This window comes from Mus pahari, chromosome 18, assembly GCF_900095145.1.
Source record: "Mus pahari chromosome 18, PAHARI_EIJ_v1.1, whole genome shotgun sequence".
NCBI lineage: Eukaryota > Metazoa > Chordata > Mammalia > Rodentia > Muridae > Mus > Mus pahari.
Genome location: NC_034607.1, coordinates 50,751,759 through 50,772,269, shown reverse-complemented (window position 1 = coordinate 50,772,269; position 20,511 = coordinate 50,751,759). Strand labels below are relative to the sequence as shown.

Below are 20,511 nucleotides of genomic sequence, written 5' to 3'. Positions count from 1 at the left end.
TCCTCCCCAAAAGCAAACAGGACTGTGCCCGTCCTCCCCAAAAGCAAACAGGACTGTACCCGTCCTCCCTTACCACTGAGTACGGGGTCTTATTCGGGTGCTGAGTAGGCAGAGACTAAGTAATGGGGAACTTGGAACAGTGTGGTGGCTTTTATGTAAGTTCTCTGGGTTGTAAACTCGGCTTATGGTCCATTAAGCTTATACAGTATGTAGATTTGCAGAGGTCAGCTTACAGGTTCTTCACTTGGCATTCAACATTTGAGTACTACACCATTTTAAACCACACCGGTAGCTACGTCTTAATTCCTTTCATTCCTTCCTTTCAGAATGGGTGAAGGATGAAGAAGATGAAGATGTCTTATTCTACACCTTCCAGAGGAACCTTCGCTGCCATGATGTGTATCGAGCCACATTTGGTGACAACAAGCGCAATGAACGGTTCTACACAGAGAAAGACCCAAGGTGCCAGCGCGCCACCCTCTCCCCCATCCAGCGTATTGATCTGGTTGACCAGAAGTGTTGAGAATGGAGAAAATGACTACTGTGTTAGTCTGTCTTCTAGAGCTAATCTACAGAGTTTACCAAACTTTATCAGTTTGGGGTGCCTGATGATGAACGGGTTATAAATATGGCCACAAAGAGCCCGTGTCAGCCAAGGTGTCCACCATCTTTGTTTTCTGTACTTCAGTTCTTAGTTATTTAAAAACCGGTTTCATTTTGATGGTAGAATGCCTCTTAAATTGATGGTTGGGAAAGTGCTTGCTAATATATTCCTAAAGGATATTTTAAATATTGACTCTTTGTTTTCAAATATTCCTATTTCTAGGGCCATAAAATCTATACATTCTAATAAAAACTATTATGCAGGTTCTATAAAGAAAGATCTATGCTAAATTAAAAAAAATGTGATTGTTAAGTTACTGAATAGTCCACCCCTCCCTAGCTCTACACACACACACACACACACTCACAGCACTACCATTACACACTTTTCCTCCGTGGCAGAATTCCTGTTCACCAAGAACGGGTCTATATTTTAAAAAGCAAGGACAATGACTGCTCTCTGAAGACTCTTGGGATCCAAAGCCCAGAGATCACAGGCTAACAGCAGGCTAGATTTATGAGACTTGAAAAGTTGCAAGTAAATCGCAACTTGTAGCTCTTCACCTCTGCTCTTATGTTAGATCCTAACTCTTCAACAAGAAAGAAAATTAGAGCTGAGTGCACTGGTGTTTAATTCCAGCACTTGGGAGGCAGAGGCAGGCAGATCTCTGTGAATTCAAGGCCAGCCTGGTACACAGAGTCCCAGAACAGCCAGGGCTACACGGAGAAATCCTATCTCTGAAAACCAAAAGAAAACGAGGAGGAGAAGGAAGGAAAGGGAAGGAGAGAGACAGAGAGAGAATAAACTGTGAGTAACTCCTATCCCACCTGCAAGGAGTTTTAGAATTACTTCATAGATGCTTGTAAGATTGAGTTTCAATAAACAATTATTTTATTTTTATTGTATGGGCATTTTGCCTGCAAATGCATCTGTGTAGCACATGGATGCCCAGTACCCATAGAGGCCAAAAGAGAAACATTGGCTCTGCCAGAACTGGAGCTAGAGACAGCTGTGAGCTGCCACGTGGGTGCTGGGGATTGAAACCAGGTCCTCTGGAAGAGCGGCAATACTCTTAACTGCTGAGTCGTCTATCTAGCCCCTCCAAAAATCTTTCTTGTTCCATTTTTAGTATATTGTAACATTTCACCTGAGGTGCTGAGATTGGATGGTGGCATCCATTCCAAACAACACCATTGGTTCAAAGTCTTCAGGGCTTATAGCTGGGCTGCAGCTCTTTCCTCCTTCTAAATGTACCCCTCATTTAAATCTATTTATGGAAATATATATAATAGAAATCCATGCAAATCATTGCAGCCTTACCCCTTACATATCTCATGATATTCCAGAATGGCAAGGTGACATTTCCTGCTCAATCCCAGGTCCTCAGCCAGCACAGTAAGATCTCACTGTGACCCTGTGCTTCTGTTTTCTTTGTAGCTATTTTGTTTTCCTCTATCTTACAAAAGACAGTCGTTTCCTCACACTGAATATTATGAACAAGACGACTTCCGAGGTGTGGTTGATAGATGGCCTGAGCCCGTGGGATCCACCAGTCCTTATTCAGAAGAGAATACATGGAATGCTTTACTATGTTGAGCATCGAGATGATGAGTTATACATCCTGACGAATGTTGGAGAACCTACAGAATTCAAGGTAGTTCTCGATCCCGCTTGCTCCTGCTGGGATGGGATCCTCTAAATGTCTGCTTTCTCTCTCCAACCTTCCTTCTATATGAGAGAACGGGGTTGGGAGGTTAAAGTGTGCAATGGCGCTGCCTTCCTATGAAGCATGGGGTGGCGCTGCCTTCCTGTGGAGCGTGGGGTGACACTGCCTTCCTGTGGGGAATGGGGTGGCGCTGCCTTCCTGTGGGGCATGGGGTGAGGCTGCCTTCCTGTGGAGCGTGGGGTGGCACTGCCTTCCTATGGAGCGTGGGGTGGTACTATACATTATCATTCCCACCTCCCTTCCGCTATTTCCCTCCCCTTAGAGCTAACATTTCTTCCTACTATAACTGTACATAAAATACCAGTGAATGAAGCATTCTGTACTGTTGGTATTGTAAAAACCAAACTTGGCTGGGCTTAGAAGAGCGCACTTGAAACCCTGATTGTGAGATGGCATTTGGATTAGTCTCAGGCAGGCATACCAGCACATCCATTGTCCCCTGGTTGACTCTCAGCTAAGCATGGCACCACACTGTCTCAGCACCCAGTGTGCTAACCTGGGCTAAAACAGTGACATTCACACTTTGTCCCTCATCCAGCTCATCTTAGAATAGCGACAGTTGATGCGGTCTCCTCAGTGATCTCACTCTGAATTCTGCAGCCTTGTGTTCTGTCACCTACATCTTCTTATCCTTCTTCACACAGCTGATGCGGACAGCAGCTGATGCCCCTGCTATTATGAATTGGGATTTATTTTTCACAATGAAGAGAAATACCAAGGTTGTAGACTTGGACATGTTTAAGGACCACTGTGTTCTGTTCCTGAAACACAGCAATCTCCTCTATGTTAACGTGATTGGTCTGGCCGACGACTCAGTGCGCTCTCTAAAGGTAGGTCTATTCTCAAGATAGTAGTACTCAACAAAAACACAGTTTAGCTTGATAGAGCATCAAAAGTTGAATGCTGTGTACTTTTCTTAAAGGAATTCAAGTGGATTTTAGCATACCAGTTTTTGACAGACCTTGTTTTTAACAGTCTTACTTAAACCAATATTTACAGATGGACTTGAGAAATGGTGTTAGGGATCATTATGTCTGTCTTTCTACATAGCTCTGTGGGCAGGTGTCTATATCTCTTCAGTCTGAGGAGCAGCAGTAACCAAGACCTGCATAGTAGCTGGTCCCTGGCCACATCTCAGAAGGACAATAGTCAGCTTGTATCTGCATTGCCTCTCTCTGCCAGTTTTCTTACCCAGTATATACCTGCTTGCTCTCAGAACATGGATGTCCGTGGTCTCCATCATGACACAAAGGGATGACAATGGCGTGTCTAACTAGCTAGTTAACAGTCTGTGACTGCCAAGGCAAGATCAAATGCCTTCAGAAATAAACCTGAAATAAACCTGATAAATTAAGGAATGGCAACCTTACTGTCCATTTTCAAAGTAGTATTAAGTAAATATCCACAGCATCATGGCGTGGGAAGACAGCAGAATAAAATATCTGGCCCTAATGAATGAAGGTTTTATAATACTAGACAAATTTCAAAATACAATGCTTAATTATAAGTTATTTTTAAATAAGTGTTTTAAACCCAAATGGTCATAGAGTTCAAAGGGAGGGGACTCTTGCTCAGGAAGCCTCTGTAAAATAATAGAGAGACTAAGCAGGGCAGGGAGGGACTTAAGCCTGCCATAGCCAAGAATGAGCTCAAAGCTGAAGTCCATGTATCTTCAGGGGACCCGTTCTTAAATCTATCTTGCTAATGCAGAATACATTTCTAGAGGATGAAGTTATAGCATAATGCTTTGGAGGATTTCAAAACAGGGTTGTTGTTGTTGTTGTTGTTGTTGTTGTTGTTGTTGTTGTTTTTATGTAGTCCTGGCTGTCCTCGAACTCACAGAGATCCACCTACCTGTTTCCCAAGTGCTGGGGTTAAACGAGCATGCAACCACATCTCTTAATGCTTTTAATGCCTTTACCTGGTGTGAGCAGAGTATATAAGTTATAACAGAGGAAACGGTTCTTTCAGCAAAAGAATAGTTTGAGCTGTTGGAGCTATATTTCATAAAATTATTAAGCAACTATATTAGTGAAGACTAGAGCAAACAGGAATCAGGGAGATGAATTTCAAGATTGTTATACAGATACAGATAAAGAATGGGAGCCTGTAACAATTACAGTTCTTCTTATACAGATACAACTCCACAATAGCCTGTAACAATTAGAATTCTTGAGTTGCTCTCTAAAATCAAATTGCTAAGTTTAATGTCGAACCTTGTCAGGTGTCTGTGTAGACCCTAAAATACAAATGACCGTTGCTTTAGGGCTTTCCTTACTTTCTCCATCTGCTGTGACCAGGAAGCTGGCAGAGACATATGTCCTCACTGCGGTCCATGTATATAGGGGTGGAGCAGTGGGTCATTTCTAGCGATTCATTTACTATAATTATACAGCAAGAAAACTGGAAATGCCATATAGCGCTCTCTACTGTAGGATTGCACATCTCAGGGCTGGTATAGCCCAGGCCGTCTTAAACTTCTGTACCTCCTGCCTCTGCCTCCCCTGTGCTGGGATTATTGGCATGGACCATCACACCTGATTTTATGTGGTGCTGGGTTCAAACCCAAGGCCTTGTGTGTGCTAAGCAAGTAGTCTACCAACTGAGCTATACCCCAGCCCCTAAGACTGTGCTTCTATGTAAATATGACCTCATCAAGTATTCTTACTTAAAAGTGCCCCCCCTTGCTGTTTCACACCGAATGCTATCTTTAGTTTCTTCTGTATCATTTATCTTATCACTCTCTGACCTGTTGTAAACTGTAGGCACCTGTTCTACTCTAAATATTGTTCTCAATCATCATCAAAGAGAATCAAATGCTTTAGAACATTCCAGATGCTACTTAAAAGTAATTTTATCATTGTGTGATGCTAGGTAGCACTGATAAATATCCATAGACCGTGCCATACATAAAGGGCAACATCAGCAACCACGCTGTGAGCAGTTATTAATGGATTTTTAGGTCTGTACCATCTATGCCTAGTGGACACTGGACTGGTGATCTTTCTAAATACAGTCTCCCACAATGGAAGTATTAAACTTTTCACATATTTCTTATCATTGGTTACCATATCATTAGTATTTTCTAATGTTTTTCACAAAAGGAGAATATTTTATTGTAATGCTTGGAAAATAAACTTAGGTTGGTTTATTGTATACTAGGAGGCAAACCCAGGATCTTAACATGTCAGATAAACTCGGCTACTAAGCCATGATCCCCCACCCAAGCCAGGAACTGCTCTACTCTGTGCCGTCATCGGCTTTATTTGCAGGAGAGTCTATTTCCAGGCCAGAGCTCTCTCCGTGCATTACAGCGCAGTAGGAATAGGCTCGAGATGTCCTTGAGACAGCTAATACTCCTGTATCAGCTGGACAAATGCTTCAGAGTCCAGAGCCTTGGAACAGTTCTTGTTAGGATTAAAGCTTTGGCCTCCATCTCTTGGCTTTGGAAAAACCTAGACTTTGATTTGTTGGTACCAGTTGTCCTGAAGCTTAAACAATGTATTCAGTGGTCATAGCTAAGTTTTACTGAAAGGCAGAGGAAGCAGGCAACTGGAGGCTAAGGAATCCTGTTCCTACACTGACAAGTTACCAGGCTCCCAGGAAGGGTTCTTTCATTCAAATAGGAACTGCCACAATGTGTGTTGTCGTTAGTTTTCCTGACAATAGACCCGGCTTAATTGGGGACAATGTATCTGAGCACAGTGCTCTCTGGCTGTGGTTGCTGCAGGTGAAAGTCTAGCCTCTGGGGGCGGCAGCCCTTCCTGCTTTTCTGTAGTGCCCACCAGTGATGTCGCTGATTTTCTAAGGAATTTGCTCTTTCTACAATTACTGGGAAAGAAGGGCAATTTTCTTCTCAGTCTTACTTCAGTGCTTCTGAGCACTCTGTCAGCCTGCTTACCAAGCTTCTTTAAGAGCTGTAAGTGGGACGTCAGAGGAAGGCTTGACACTGGACCCTGCTGCTCTAAGAGAATACGTTTTGATTCCTTCCCTTTCTTCTTAAAGTTAAGAATCTTGAGCATAATAGCTATGGGTCTCTCCTAGTCACTGTGCCTGGAAAGGTTTTGTTCTGCACAATGGTTAGCCTCGGGCTAAAGTTAGAAACAAATTGTAAATGCCTGAGTGCTGCAGAGCCCGTCTGTGGCCCTGGAATAATAACTGCCATCACGGCTGCCCAGGCAGCAGGCTAAGGGCCGCTGGGAAAAATCACTCAGAGCATCCGCATGAGGGTCCTACTTCAGGAAGAGCAGGCCCAAGGGCTGCTGCTGGGACTGGGTTACTGTTTCATTTGCTCTTATTCGTAGCCACTTGGTCATTTCATCACCCAAGTTTGTAGCCCCAAATAAACTTGATGTTAAAAGGAGTTTCCTGTAACCTAGAATCACAATAAAACCATTTTTTCCTACATTTTTCTTTATCTTGTTGGTAATTTGTATAGGGTTTTATTTGTTTACTTGAAATCTGTTTTGTCACAATGAAGTAATTCTTAAATGACATATCATGTAATAATAGTAGGCAAAGTAGCTGTCCTAGTGCAGACTGAGAAACCTTAGTATTAATCAGTGAAATGGCTTTTGTCCTTCAGCTCCCTCCTTGGGCCTGTGGATTCATAATGGATACAAATTCTGACCCAAAGAACTGCCCCTTTCAGCTTTGCTCTCCAATACGACCCCCAAAATATTACACATATAAATTTGCAGAAGGCAAACTCTTTGAGGAAACTGGTCATGAAGATCCGATTACAAAGACCAGCCGTGTTTTACGCATAGAAGCCAAAAGCAAGGTAGGTGTTGTAAGCTCTGCCTTCAACTCCCAATACTGAAGGTGCACTGTGCCAGCATCAGCCTCAGGGTCATATCAGCACTGTTTTTTGAAAGTTCCTTATGCTATGAAAGGTCCAGATGATTTTATGAATACATAGACTTTTTTTTTTCTTTTAATTTTAACATAGTTTTAAAAATCTCTGGCGAGAGTACTAAGCCCTTCACTTCACTCGCTTATGTTAGACTCTTCAAGTTGAATTAACACAGAGTAAAGAGGCACAGTCGGGACAGTTATGGCAGTCACTCTGAAAGGACGGAACACAGCTGATTAGAGCAGTACAGTGCCGGCCCTCATGAGGCTCCACCGTGGCAGCCACAGTGCCAGGGGCCCAAGAAGTCACTGCCAATGCATTGACAGCTACAGAGGAAAGTAGACCGAGCGCACTGGACAGGTGGCATTATCTGAAAGAGTGATGTTTCAGATGACCCATCTGCCTTACTTAGGGCTTCTATTGCTGTGATGAAACACAGCATAACCATAAACAAGTTAGAGGAGAAAGGGTTTATTTTAGCTAGAAAACCCATATTCTCTTCTTAGTCCCCACATATTGGTTCACAGTCATGTAAGACTCCAGCCCCAGGGAATGTGGCGCCCCCTTCTGGTGTCCATGTGCACTACATATGTGATGTGATATAGACACACATGCAGACAAAACACCCAAACACATAAATTACATTAATACACTTATAGAGGATGCACTTATAGAGGATGTACTTATAGAGGATGCACTTATAGAGGATGCACTTATAGAGGATGCACTTATAGAGGGTGCAGATGGCTGTCTAAGAGTCCGTGGAGCAACGTCGAGCATCTGACATTTTCTGAGGTCAGAGAAGGAGGCTGGGAGTACTTTTTTAATCAGCATATTTGTAAATACTCAAAGATAAGAATTGTCAGTCACTATCCCTAGGCATAGAAAGAATGTTATACTAAAATTTCCCACCTATAGACATGTTGGCCTGGCCCAGAAGGAATAGATCCGTCCTGGGCCATGAAGAGTGCTTTTCAGGGTTACTTTCCTCCCAGGAGAAGCTGTGCCGGTGTCGGCAGCGCTTTTCTGGCTAATATAGACCAGCAGGTACAGGGTTATGTGTACAGATGCCACAGCCTCACAAAGAGGTGTCCAGTTTCAGTAAGTTACGTACTCGGGAGTGTACTGCGTGGCAGGTAGTGAAAATTTTAAAATTGGGGTCAAGCCATTTTAAAATTCTTCTTGCGGAGGGAGTAGAGCCGTGCTGGCGTATGCCCTGACCCAAGCTCCGCGGAGAAACGCGGCAAAGGCTGGCGTATGCCCTGACCCAAGCTCCGCGGAGAAACGCGGCAAAGGCCGGCGTATGCCCCGACCCAAGCTCCGCGGAGAAACGCGGCAAAGGCTGGCGTATGCCCCGACCCAAGCTCCGCGGAGAAACGCGGCAAAGGCCGGCCTGCCCTGACCCAAGCACCGCGGAGAAACACGGCAAAGGCTGGCTCCTTACCTGCCAATGGGTCTTCATTTCCAGGATGGCAAGTTAGTGCCCATGACAGTTTTCCACAAGACAGACTCTGAGGACTTGCAGAGGAAGCCTCTCTTGGTACACGTCTATGGAGCGTACGGAATGGACCTGAAAATGAATTTCAGGCCTGAAAAGCGGGTCTTGGTGGATGATGGATGGATCTTAGCTTATTGCCATGTTAGGTGAGTCACCACGTTTCTCCTGGCAGATGAGTGCAAGAACACTCTAACGACTGCTTGAATAACAGTGTGCTAGGGGCCTGGGTGTAAGGGCGCACAGTGTTCTAGGGGCCCGGGTGTGAGGGCACACAGTGTGCTAGGGGCCCGGGTGTGAGGGCGCACAGTGTGCTAGGAGCTCGGGTGTGAGGGCGCACAGTGTGCTAGGGGCCCGGGTGTGAGGGCGCACAGTGTGCTAGGGGCCCGGGTGTGAGGGCGCACAGTGTGCTAGGGGCNCGCACAGTGTGCTAGGGGCCCGGGTGTGAGGGCGCACAGTGTGCTAGGGGCCCGGGTGTGAGGGCGCACAGTGTGCTAGGGGCCCGGGTGTGAGGCACACAGTGTGCTAAGGACCCGGGTGTGAGGGCGCAGTGTTAGGGGACTGGGTATGATGGTGTACACCTTTGATCCCAGCACTCAGGAAGCAAAGACAGACCTCTGTTGAAGGCTATATAGTGAGACCCTTTCTTAAAAGACCAGAACAAGCAAAACAAACAACAACAACAACAATCTATTAAGGATCACGCTGACCTTGTATGTATTTTGAATTTATGTGTCCCTAAGCCTGTGCATCATGGCTCAGATAGCAGTCATCTGATCCAAAGAACCAGAGTGGATTGTAGAACTGAGTGTGTGTAGCAGTGTTTGCCCTTGATAGCTCCATCATCAGTCCCACGTGATCCTCCAGAACTCAGGTTTCTTGTTTTTTAGAGTTTTTGAAACAGGGTCGTGTTTTGTAGCCTTCGCGTGCTGTGGTTAGGTGTATGTGTGCCATGCAGCCACAGGCTTCTCCTACAGAGCCTCCCTCGGCTCGACTTCTTTCTGCATCCAGTCTCCATTTTATTCGAGCTGTTCTCAAGACACTGCTATCATTTAATTTCTGCTTAAAACCTTCCCCACCTCCCTATCTCCAGAACAAATGCCTCCGTGATAGTCTTGTGAACTGCCTCCTCTGGGCATTGCCTGGCTCGTGCCTTCAGACGCCATGCTCTGCCACTGACCTAGCAGTGCTGTGGTCTAGCTGGGTCTTAGTTCCCCTCTCTTACCCTTGCAGAAACGGCTTCCTTCACAATTCAGTTACAGGTCATTTCCCGAGCACTGCTGCTCCTGACCCATGCGCGCGCCCCGAGCCCTTTCCTGCCCTAACCCCTGTACTCTGTTCGTGTGAAGTACAGCTACAGCCATGGTGCCTGGGGACTGTGGTCTGCTTTCCTCCAGCCAGTGTGCTTGTGTGGACTTAAGGGCTGCTCTCAGGCAGCTATAGGAAGTCAGCAGTAGGCACTCAAGCCTATTTGTTGAATCAGCTTTTGGTTGTGTTGACAGTTCCAGGTTGTTTTGGTTTGTTCCCTATGATGAGGTACAGTACTGGTTTAGGCCTTGCGGGCCAGTCACAGTTTCTGTTACCTATTCCTTCTTGCTGTTCCTCCTAGCCTGAGCTGAGTGCTGCACATGAGCCTGTAAAACACACACACACACACACACACACACACACACACGAGCCTGTGACACACCAGCCTGTGACACACACTCAAGCCTGTGATACAGTTTGCCGACCTCCAATGTGTCCTTTTTGTTTTCTTCCTCTACAGGGGTGGTGGCGAGCTGGGTCTCCAGTGGCATGCAGATGGCCGTCTAACTAAAAAGCTCAATGGCCTTGCTGACTTAGTGGCTTGCATTAAGACGCTTCATAGCCAGGGCTTTTCTCAGCCAAGCCTAACAACGCTGAGCGCTTTCAGTGCTGGAGGCGTGCTCGTGGGAGCACTGTGCAATTCTAAGCCAGAGCTCCTGAGAGCCGTGACTCTGGAGGTGAGTACCGCCCTGTGCCACTGCTCAGGGGGACAATGGTGGCCTTTAAGTTTAAACAGAGCGGTGGATTTATCTTAATCCCATTATTTATTCTTCCCTGACAACCTTTATGGATTCTGCAGGATTGCCATCGAGAGACTAATGACTGTCCCCATGATCCTTTTCTGTTTGTCAGGACATTTCGAAATGCATATATGTACCAGGATTCCAGAAGCCTGGTGGATTGTCCTGGAGTCTGTGTGCACCGCCCTTGTCCATGTAACAGCATACTGCCCAGCTGCATCTTATTCTGGACGTGGGGAATAAGTCCCTCTTTCCAGACACTCTGTATGTTGCTTTATGTTTTGCTGTATAGCAGGTCAGCCTGGCTTCATACAGCCTCTGACCGCAGCCCCCAAGCACCAGGACTTAAGTATGTACCACCATGCCCGCTGCAGAGACTCCGTTGTCCGTGTCTTTCTGGTCCTGTCCTTTGATGAGCTCTCAGTTCTGGAAATGCCCTACAGTCTTTTCCTGTTCTCCAAAACTGTACAGCGTCTGGCTTCACATTCATCTTCTATCTCCTACCTAGATATTCTGGAAAATAATGACTGTGGGATTCAGGGTAGCTATTTTCACGATGTGTGTGTGTGTGTGTGTGTGTGTGTGTATGTGCGTGTGTGTGTGTGTGTGTGTGTGTGTGTGTGTTTGGAGCAAGTAGTAATAAGTTAAATATTAAAAAACTTGATCTAGAAATCTTTTTTTAATGTTCTTTATAGAAGAAATAAACCTTCCCACAAAGATAATAATAGAATCACTTATAATATGAAATGCAGCTAGAGAAAATAAACCTAGCCACAAAGATAATAACAAAATCACTTACAATATAAAATGCAGCTAACAGATTTTAGAAATAAGAAATAACCAGAGCAGGGCAGTGGTGGCGCACGCCTTTAATCCCAGCACTTGGGAGGCAGAGGCAGGTGGATTTCTGGGTTCAAGGCCAGCCTGGTCTACAAAGTGAGTTCCAGGACAGCCAGGGCTACACAGAGAAACCCTGTCTCAAAAAAAACAAAAAAGAAAAGAAATAGCCAGAAGTGCGTGTGTAAGGATATTTAATTCAGTTGCTCATTACAGCGAAGACTTAGGGACAGCCTAAATATTCAACACAAAAATGTATGAGTCATTGATTATAAGCTCCCAGAGTTATAGCTAATTGAAGCAGGAAGGGCTTACTGGAGTATTAGGTAAGAGTGGGTGTGTAGAGAACCGCCACCAGAGGCTGCCCAGCCAGGAACTGCCCAGCGGAGCTGCCACTGGTGAGCACGCACCTCACGCTGCCATTGCTGCCTCTGAAAACTGGGGCCCACACACTTGCCTGAATTAGGTTCCTTGGCTCACCCTCTGTGCAGTACAGGGGCCCCTCTTTACAAGGCTGGCAGCTTTACACATCAGAAAAGCCATCCTGTCAGGCAGCCAGGATTACACTAGACTCAGTAAATGGTTCTGTACAGGACAAAGCTGGAGAGTACAAACACGGGAGGGCGGGTTCCCTTTAACTAAATGTCTTAACTTAATTTTACTTGGTGTGTATGGGTGTTTTCCCTGTGTGTGTGCATGTGTGTCACGTGCATTCCTGAGCCCTCTCTCCTTTCTTCTTGGCTATTTTCTAGATCTTATCAAAGTAGGATTTATGAGTTTATTGTAACAGTGCAGCAGGTGAGGCAGAGTTCGTGCTGTTGGTACTTTAAAAGGTCTCACTTCTAAAGCTGTCTAGCCACAGGAAAGGGACAAAATCTACTATCCTAACTATTTTTAGTGTATGGCTGGATAATGTTTTCTATTTAATGTTATCATTTACTCTATTATGCAGTCGTCTCCAAATCACAATTTTTATCTTTTCAAAACTGAAACACACGTAGCACTGAACGATCTCCATTCCTTCCCTCCCAAGCTGTGGGAAACCTCTTGCACTGTGTCCAAAGTCACCTCATGTGATGTCATGCACAGTCACCTCATGTGATGTTATGCACACTCAGTCACATCATGTGGCATCATGCCAAGTTAATCCTTGACGCTGCTTCTCCCACTTAGCTGACCCTGACATCATCCATTGCGAGAGGCCCAGAGTCTGTGTGCACACAGCACGGTTTGCTTCCTCCCTGTCCTGGTATTGCTTTAAGACCCTGTCTCTAGCTCTTTGGGGCACATCTCTAGGAAGGGGTTCTAGATCTAAAGATGAACGCATCTTCATTTTTAAGTGACAGTGATTTACACTCTAGCCAATAGTGAGAAAATAGTACAGCTTCTCTCCATCGTCACCAACTGGAAATGTTCTGATTATTGTGGGGTTGTTTTTAATATAGTAGCCATCCTAATGAATGCGGAGCTATTAATTTGGTAAAAATAGAAGAAAAGGCAAACAAAAATTATGAAATTACAAGGTAAATTTTCTTGTTATATACACGTCTGTAAGGGGTGTGAATGCTCTTTAGCCATCTGTGACTTACCAGCTGTATTAAGCCTGAGCTGTATTCTTTGTCACCTGGAAGTGTGTTTATGCAGGAAGCTTTTGTGACACTCATTTTACCAACCACTGCATCTATACACAGGTCTGGCTTTCTCTCTCTCTGACTAGGCACCTTTCTTGGATGTCCTCAATACCATGTTGGACACCACCCTTCCTCTGACACTGGAAGAGTTGGAAGAGTGGGGGAACCCTTCATCTGATGAGAAACACAAGAACTACATAAAACGCTACTGTCCCTGCCAGAACATTAAGCCTCAGGTAGGGAACCGCAGTCATGCTCAGTCCTGAAGCAATGGAGCAGACCATTGAGAGGGCGTTCACCAAGCCGAGGCAAGAGGCGAGGGCTCTAAGGTTATTTCTGCTTAGGATACCTAATCACTCTGCTGTGTCATGTCTGCTTCTACTTCTTGTCTGCCTCCATGTAACAGCTCTCTCGTCCCCTGATCCAGTCTAAGCAGGTTAGATAAAGTCATGGTCTCTCTGGACAGAAAAGGGCTGACCCAGGTAACGGGTAGTCTGGCACGGTTCTGCTGAGGCCTGCTCAGCAGCTTCCAATGAGAAACCTAGCACTTGGGGACCAGTGCCCTCTGGGGGAGGACACTGGAGTAATATGACTGTACTTCTGGTCTCTTCCAGCATTATCCTTCAGTTCACATCACAGCTTATGAAAACGATGAGCGAGTGCCACTGAAAGGAATCGTGAACTACACAGAGAAGCTTAAGGAGGCCGTGGCTGAGCACACCAAGGGGGCGGGTGAAGGTAGGCTGCCCTACCAGCCAACAACATGCACCATGGACCGACCCAACCCTCTGGTAATGCAGGACCAACCGTCCTGTGCCACCTACCCAGTTAAAGTCCACACAGCTACAACTGCCGCACCTCTTTAGGAACAACATTAAGATAACACACACAGGAGGACTCAAGGCAAAAGGGGAATGTCGAATGTAACTTGGAAATCCACACACAGATTCATTCATATAACAGTTACTGAGACATTCTATTGCAGCTCATGAATGAATGGCCATTCATTTTCATTAGACAAGAGTTTTTCTGGGGCTGGAGAAATAGCACAGTGGTTAAGAGCACTAGGTGTTCTTCCAGAGGACCCAGGTTCAATTCCCAGCCACCCACATGGTGGCTTACAACTGTCTATAACTCCGGTGGTGGCCTTGTTCTTTGTTCCTTGGCTGTTTGAGCAAAGTCCTCAAAAGGATTGGGAGAGACGGGTCTGGGACTTCTGAAGATCTGATTGCTTCTATATTAACTTCCAGGCTATCAGCCCCCCAACATCATCTTAGATATTCAGCCTGGAGGGAATCATGTGATTGAGGATTCTCACAAAAAGGTATGCTGCCATCTCCTGTGCTCTGCAGAGTCCTCGGCTGAGGCTGAGTTACGTGCAGGGTGTTCAGAGGCTATGGCGGAGTTCCCGGGAGAGCCGCTTCCCAGATATCAGGCCAGGAGTCTGGAGGAGCCAGAGGGGCGCTGTTCTGGGGGGCTGCTCTTGTACCCATGAGGGGCTCTGCTAAGGAATAGCTGGCTCTTATTGTTAGATTAAAGACTCCACAGTCAGGTTAGCTCAGATCAAGAAAGGCTAGGAATACTGGGGTTCTGCTTGCCCTGTCTAACCCTCAACTGTGTTTCTTTTAGATCACAACCCAGATGAAATTCCTATATGAGGAACTTGGACTTGACAGCACTGATGCTTTCGAGGCGCTGAAGAAATACCTAAAATTCTGAAATGCTGCATTCAGCTGGGAACTGGAAACACATGGAAATAATAATTAGTCTTGTTTCCAGTTAGTTTAGCAAAAGTGAAGTTTTTTTAAGTTATTATATAATTTTTTAAAAGTTGTCTCTTTGTGTAATTTTGCTTAATACATGCTCATACTGTTCCCACCAGCACACACCCTTTGGCCTGGGAAAATGGTTTCCCATCATGCTCCTTAGTAGGATGTAGAGAAGGGAGCCAGAAGGACCGGGGCAGGAAAACGCCTGACCTCCCAATCAGTCTTTTAACAGAATTTTACAATTCAATATCTATCCCCTTTGCTAGTGAATATTTTTAGGCACTGTGGCTGTGAGTCACCTTGCAATTTCCACAACTCCCCGTTAAAGAAAAGAATAGCATTCTTCATATTCAAATGCTTTAGTATTTTGGCATAATCTTTTAAACACTTTATTGTTCTTTCAAGCATTTAAGACTCTTACCTAAAACAGTGCATTCATGCTACAGAAATATCTAAGGATTGATGCCGTCCGTGAGTCTGCTCAGCCCTGTGCGTCCGTGACGTTTTGGGTGGCCATCTCTTAGGGAGCTTCCTTTCTAACAGGAACTATAGAGGATGTCCAGTGCACTGGAGTAGCACGCCCGACTGGAAACGAAGCACCTGTCTCTGAAAGCGTCCTGCTGGTGGAGGAGAGCCTTCATGCTGTGCTCCAAGACCAGGCCCTCTCCCTTCCCCAGAGGGATGGCGCGGGGGTCCACATCACTGCCTTTGGAGGCTGAACTGGTACTTAATCTCACTCTCAGTTTTGTAGGAAGATCTGGAATGAGTCCCTGTAGGTTTAGCACAGTTGATGATTCTCCAAAATTCAGAACCACAAAGAAGACTTTATCTATGCCTTCAAGCTCTCTTGTGTACACAACAGAGTGACTGTCGTCTCTCAAGAGGCAAAACCAGCCCCTGCTGAGAACCAGCTCTCTGGCGTGGAGTAGACTCAAATCCTGATACAGCCTCAGTGCTGAGCTCGGCTGGGTCTTTTGGACCTGTTTTTTAAAAAGAATATTGACATAAATGTTTGATTTTAAGAATTATCCAAACCTACCGCCCCCCCCCCAAAAAAAAAAACCTTGCTTCTGTTTGCCCTTTAAAATAACTGTCCAAATAAGGAAATAACTGCCCAATTATAAGTATTTATAAATAGTTTGTCCTAAAGTCATAGGAATTACAAATTCCAGTTTTCTGCCTGTCTGGGAATCACTTCAGTATGCACTGTGCGCCCACATCTTGGAGCTGCAGAAGCCCAGTCTGCTCCACTTGGGTCATTTAACTCGGAAGAAATGAAGTCACTGCTGTGCTGTGCTTCCAGATGCCTGGAAGCAAAAAGCCACCATCATAGGGGACTTGGGCTTGGTTCTCATCTGTAGGCTGACCTGAAGGGCGCTATTGTGCAGAGGTCCTGGGTCCGACAGACGTGGATTCTCAGACCACTGAGGATAGAAAGAACACTGCACTCCGCAGTCTGAGGTGTAAGTTAGCATGGCTACATTTGCTTTCTGCTGGCTGTAAAAGATAGCTTTTGTCCACTAAAGGTGTGGGTGTATTTTACAGCTACACAAACATACCTGACGTAATGCTGCCCTGCCTTTCCTTTTCTCATAAGCATTTCTGATACCTCATTCCCCAGGTGTCATTGTCCAGCACACAACACTCTGAAGGGGCTCACCTTTCTTCTGTTCCCTAACGAGTGAGCATTCGCCCATCGAGTATGCTCATACATTCTCATTCCCCCTCCCTTTTACATTATTTATTTCAGATAGATTATCAGGCAGATAATTCCCGTGTAAAGGGTATGCACATTCAATACATAATGCCAAATCAACAGTCATGTTCGCTCATGACACTCTTGCCAGCCGCGTCTCGGGAGGGGAAGTTGTCACCATTGTTACTGTAGTTCTTTTCCAGTAGATGTTTAATAATGTGTATTTAATAACTATCTCATGGAGGTTTAAAGATGTCCGTTCTGTTATCAGGCACGAAGTGTTCCTGGTCCGTGTGTGTGGCTGTCTGTGTCCTTACTCTCTCAGTAGCTTAGATAACGCATGGGAAGCAGCTTGGTGCCGCTCGCACGAGGGCCCAGGGCACTGTTCTTCTCATCCCCTCTCATGTGCACTCTCTGTAATTGTGGGCTTGTCTCTTCCTCTTCGCATTTCTCAAAGTACTTGTTTGATATCTCTTGAAGCTTCAGTTAACATGCATAAAGATTTGTGGGGTTTAGTGGACTCTTCAATGCTTTTCACTGTTTGAAAACTGCTCTCTCATATACTGCTTTCATATTGAATTCTATTTAGTCTGCTATTAAATATTTCCAAGCTACTTCTCTCTGTAAGTCTTTCTTTCTCTAGGAGATGCATATACATAGTATAAACTTCAGTTGCAAGAAGAATATATCCAAGGCAATCATGAAATGATTAGGTATCATGAAATGGTAACCCCGTGCTACTGCAAGCATCTAGAGGCATGTGTACATAAGGGGCCACATACCATCATGTGCTGTATTTATATATGTTAAAAGTACTCTCCATGGTGGCACACACCTTTAATCCCAGCACTTGGGAGGCAGAGGCAGGCAGATTTCTGAGTTCAAGACCAGCCTGGTCTACAGAGTGAGTTCCAGGACAGCCAGAGCTACACAGAGAAACTCTGTCTTGAGACAAAAAAAAAAAGTGCTCTCTCACCTGTGCAGCCATTCTTCGCCCCGAGAGCTGCATCTTAGTCCCATGAGCTAATGAATTAGCTTTCTGTCGGGCAGACATGGAGTCATTTCTAACACTTCTCTTGCAAACAGTGCCATAGACAAGACTTTCCGTATGTATTATTTGCACATATGTGAATAGTCATAGGTACAGATATGTAAGAGTATCAAAAAGTATAAACATTCTTTTGATAGCTAAATTGCAAGCTTCCTTCCATTACAGTGGCCTGCAGTACTGTTAATTATCTGTGTCCTTTCTTTTAGCTATTTCTCATATCTGGATTTTGTCTTAACTAATCTGAACACTTTTTTAACAAGAATTCGACCCATTTTTATATGTCAGTACCTTGTTTCATCCCCCTGAAGCCTCGTTTTATCTTTTATTTATAATCATAGTGTTCTTGTTTGGATTTCTCCATAAGAGACTTCTAGCAGATCAGTTGGTTTGCAGTCCCCTCCCCTGATGCTTTAGAGAGCGCACATGTTTGTCTCCTAGTCCTTTAAGACCTAGTGACCACTTCATAATAAGTTCTAAAGAAAGGGTGGGTGGGCTTTCTGTACAGACATCTGGAGGATTCCCAGCGTACCAGGGAACTCTCAGGCACAGACACTTTAGTGAAGAACTAAATATGATGAATGGTTTTCATGGGGCACTAGTATACCAGGTCATGTTCTACCAAAAACATGGCTTCCAAACTCCTTACAAATTGAAAATTCCAAGAGCCTGTGATCAAGTCTAAGAGTCTGGGTCAAGGTTTCCCACCTGCTCAGGATGTTGGTAACCCAGGTGAAAACCCATTCCTTGTTCTAAATCCGTGTAACATTTTTGTTGATACTTACATCCACATTGACAGTGTGGTAGTCAGAGTTTGTGGGTAGCCAGGTGTGGTTGGCCTCAGTAAACCCAGCATTTGAACTATTGTCCCACTGCATCGGTGACTTGGAAAGAAGGGTAGTCTATGTTGAAAGACCAGAAGGGAAGCAAGGATCGAATTAGTACAAGAAAAGGTGTCTGGCCCTTCCTGGCTGCTTCCTGATTGCCCCTTCAGCTCTGAACTGATGTCAGCACTCCCTGGCTTTTGTGATGGAGGAGCCTGAACATGCACAGATAGGTCAGCATTGTGCTCTCAGTTCGAAAATAGCCATTAATCTCCAGGATTGGAAATTCGCTTTTCCAAACTGAACTTTGAATGTTTGAGAATCTACTGCTTTTTTCCCAAAAAAAATAAAAGAAGGTTTTAGAATATTCCACTAGCAATTCATGACACCCCATCCTCCTGTGATAAGCTGATGTCAGAGAGCACTGACAGACTACGCGCCTGCTCCTGTATCCACCCTGAGCACTGTGTGAACACCCCCATACAGTGAACCGCCAGTAGGAAAAGTTTAAATTATTCAAGTTTTAAGGAAAATGTCACACAAGTGAAAGCGAACTGCACAGATTAAAAGGTCAGGATGTCATCTACCCAGCAACTCGATGTGAGAGCCATATCCCCAATCAAAAACTCAGCCACACAAGGGTAAGGGACAAGGCAGGCCTGTGAGCACTTAACTACAGGTCAAAAGCCAGAGCTGAGTCCGTAAGTATTTCAGGGAGAGGACAATGAATAATATACAAAGACAGTTGCTGGTCCCCTCAGACTGCAAGGTCCTTGTTTCTGTCCAAGAAGCTCAGTTATATGGCTCAGAAGGTGGCATCTCAGTGAGCTCCTTGACCACCAAGAAAGCAGATGGCCCTGACTGGGCAGTGAGAACAGCAGTGGGAGGCTGGCCGAGTAGCGGTGGCCCGCAGCTAAAAAGCCTGTCATACTTACGATATCATAGCTTTCATTGAAGTTTGTAATGGAAATATCTCCCATCCCGATTTCTTCTCCATAGTAAGTTATGGGTGTACCCGGGAGTGTGAACAGAAGCATGTTCATGGCATTGACATACTCACTCCCTACTCGAGAAGTCAGCCGAGAAGTCTCCGGTCCGCCAGTCTGAAAGGCAAATGGTTTTAAGAGCACACCTCTATACATGATTCCATGGAAGAATTATACCCTGCTTGAAATGGAAAGTCCCCCCAGGCTGAAGGTCACTGCAAGGAAAAACAAAAACAAAACCCACTGCTATCAGGAAGCCCCGAGATGGGTCCTGAGCCGACCACCTGCTGTGGAACTGACCTGTGCTTCCACGGTGGTTGTGCTGCCTAGTATTATGTGGACATGACACAAGCTAATGTCACCCAAGAGAAAGGAACCTCAATTGAGAAAATGTCCTCATATGATTGGGCTGCAGGCAAGCCTATACAGCATTTTCTTACTCAGTGGCTGATGTGCAATGGCCCATCCCTCTGTGCACCCACAGTGCCATTCCTGGGTTGGTGACCCTAAATTCTGTAAGAAAGCAGAGCTACGAAGTGCCTGTGCACCCCTTTTATGCCAGAACTCGGGAGTGGCTCAAAGTGGTGGACACAGACCCTCTTGACCTCACAGAATGAGGACAATCCCAGGCACCTGGGACACTAGAAACTGTCAAAATATTTTCAGTCACAGCTAAAACAACATTCTAAAAGCTGTGACATTAGGGGTACAGGCAGCTGCCAAATAAGGATCTGAAAAGGGCTCCTAAAGGCTGAGGACCTCGGGTCAGTGGTAGAGTGCATGCCCAGCGTTCGTGAGGACCTGGGGTCAGACTCCAGCACCACCAAGAAAATGAATCAATTTATTTCAAAAGAATCTCCCAAATAAGGAAAATGCTAGCAAAAACTAAAAATCCAGAGTGCGTAAAATTAACTAAAGGCCAGCCAGGCAGTGGTGGCGCACGCCTTTAATCCCAGCACTCAGGAGGCAGAGGCAGGTGGATTTCTGAGTTC

General features: G+C 45.3%; 2 protein-coding genes across 4 annotated transcripts in view; one reads left to right on the top strand and one right to left on the bottom strand.

Annotated features, from left to right (window-relative positions):
- Prepl (prolyl endopeptidase like) overlaps positions 1 to 17,279 on the top strand; it is a 28,326-nt gene extending 11,047 nt beyond the window's left edge. For all 3 annotated transcript variants that reach the window (XM_029531172.1, XM_029531171.1, XM_021217512.2), the window contains 10 exons: positions 327 to 462; positions 2,042 to 2,258; positions 2,975 to 3,160; positions 6,916 to 7,113; positions 8,654 to 8,829; positions 10,449 to 10,665; positions 13,283 to 13,432; positions 13,811 to 13,934; positions 14,447 to 14,520; positions 14,826 to 17,279. In XM_029531172.1, the coding sequence (XP_029387032.1) occupies positions 327 to 462; positions 2,042 to 2,258; positions 2,975 to 3,160; positions 6,916 to 7,113; positions 8,654 to 8,829; positions 10,449 to 10,665; positions 13,283 to 13,432; positions 13,811 to 13,934; positions 14,447 to 14,520; positions 14,826 to 14,915 (1,568 nt within the window). In that variant the 3' untranslated portion in view covers positions 14,916 to 17,279. The remainder of the gene's footprint in view (positions 1 to 326; positions 463 to 2,041; positions 2,259 to 2,974; positions 3,161 to 6,915; positions 7,114 to 8,653; positions 8,830 to 10,448; positions 10,666 to 13,282; positions 13,433 to 13,810; positions 13,935 to 14,446; positions 14,521 to 14,825) is intronic.
- The window catches only part of Slc3a1 (solute carrier family 3 member 1), a 32,763-nt gene continuing 27,582 nt past the window's right edge, over positions 15,331 to 20,511 (bottom strand). Inside the window, exons 8-10 of the mRNA XM_021218307.2 lie at positions 19,469 to 19,636; positions 18,495 to 18,611; positions 15,331 to 15,945 (exon numbers count right to left, since the gene is read on the bottom strand). Of these exons, the coding sequence (XP_021073966.1) occupies positions 15,502 to 15,945; positions 18,495 to 18,611; positions 19,469 to 19,636 (729 nt within the window). The 3' untranslated portion in view covers positions 15,331 to 15,501. The remainder of the gene's footprint in view (positions 15,946 to 18,494; positions 18,612 to 19,468; positions 19,637 to 20,511) is intronic.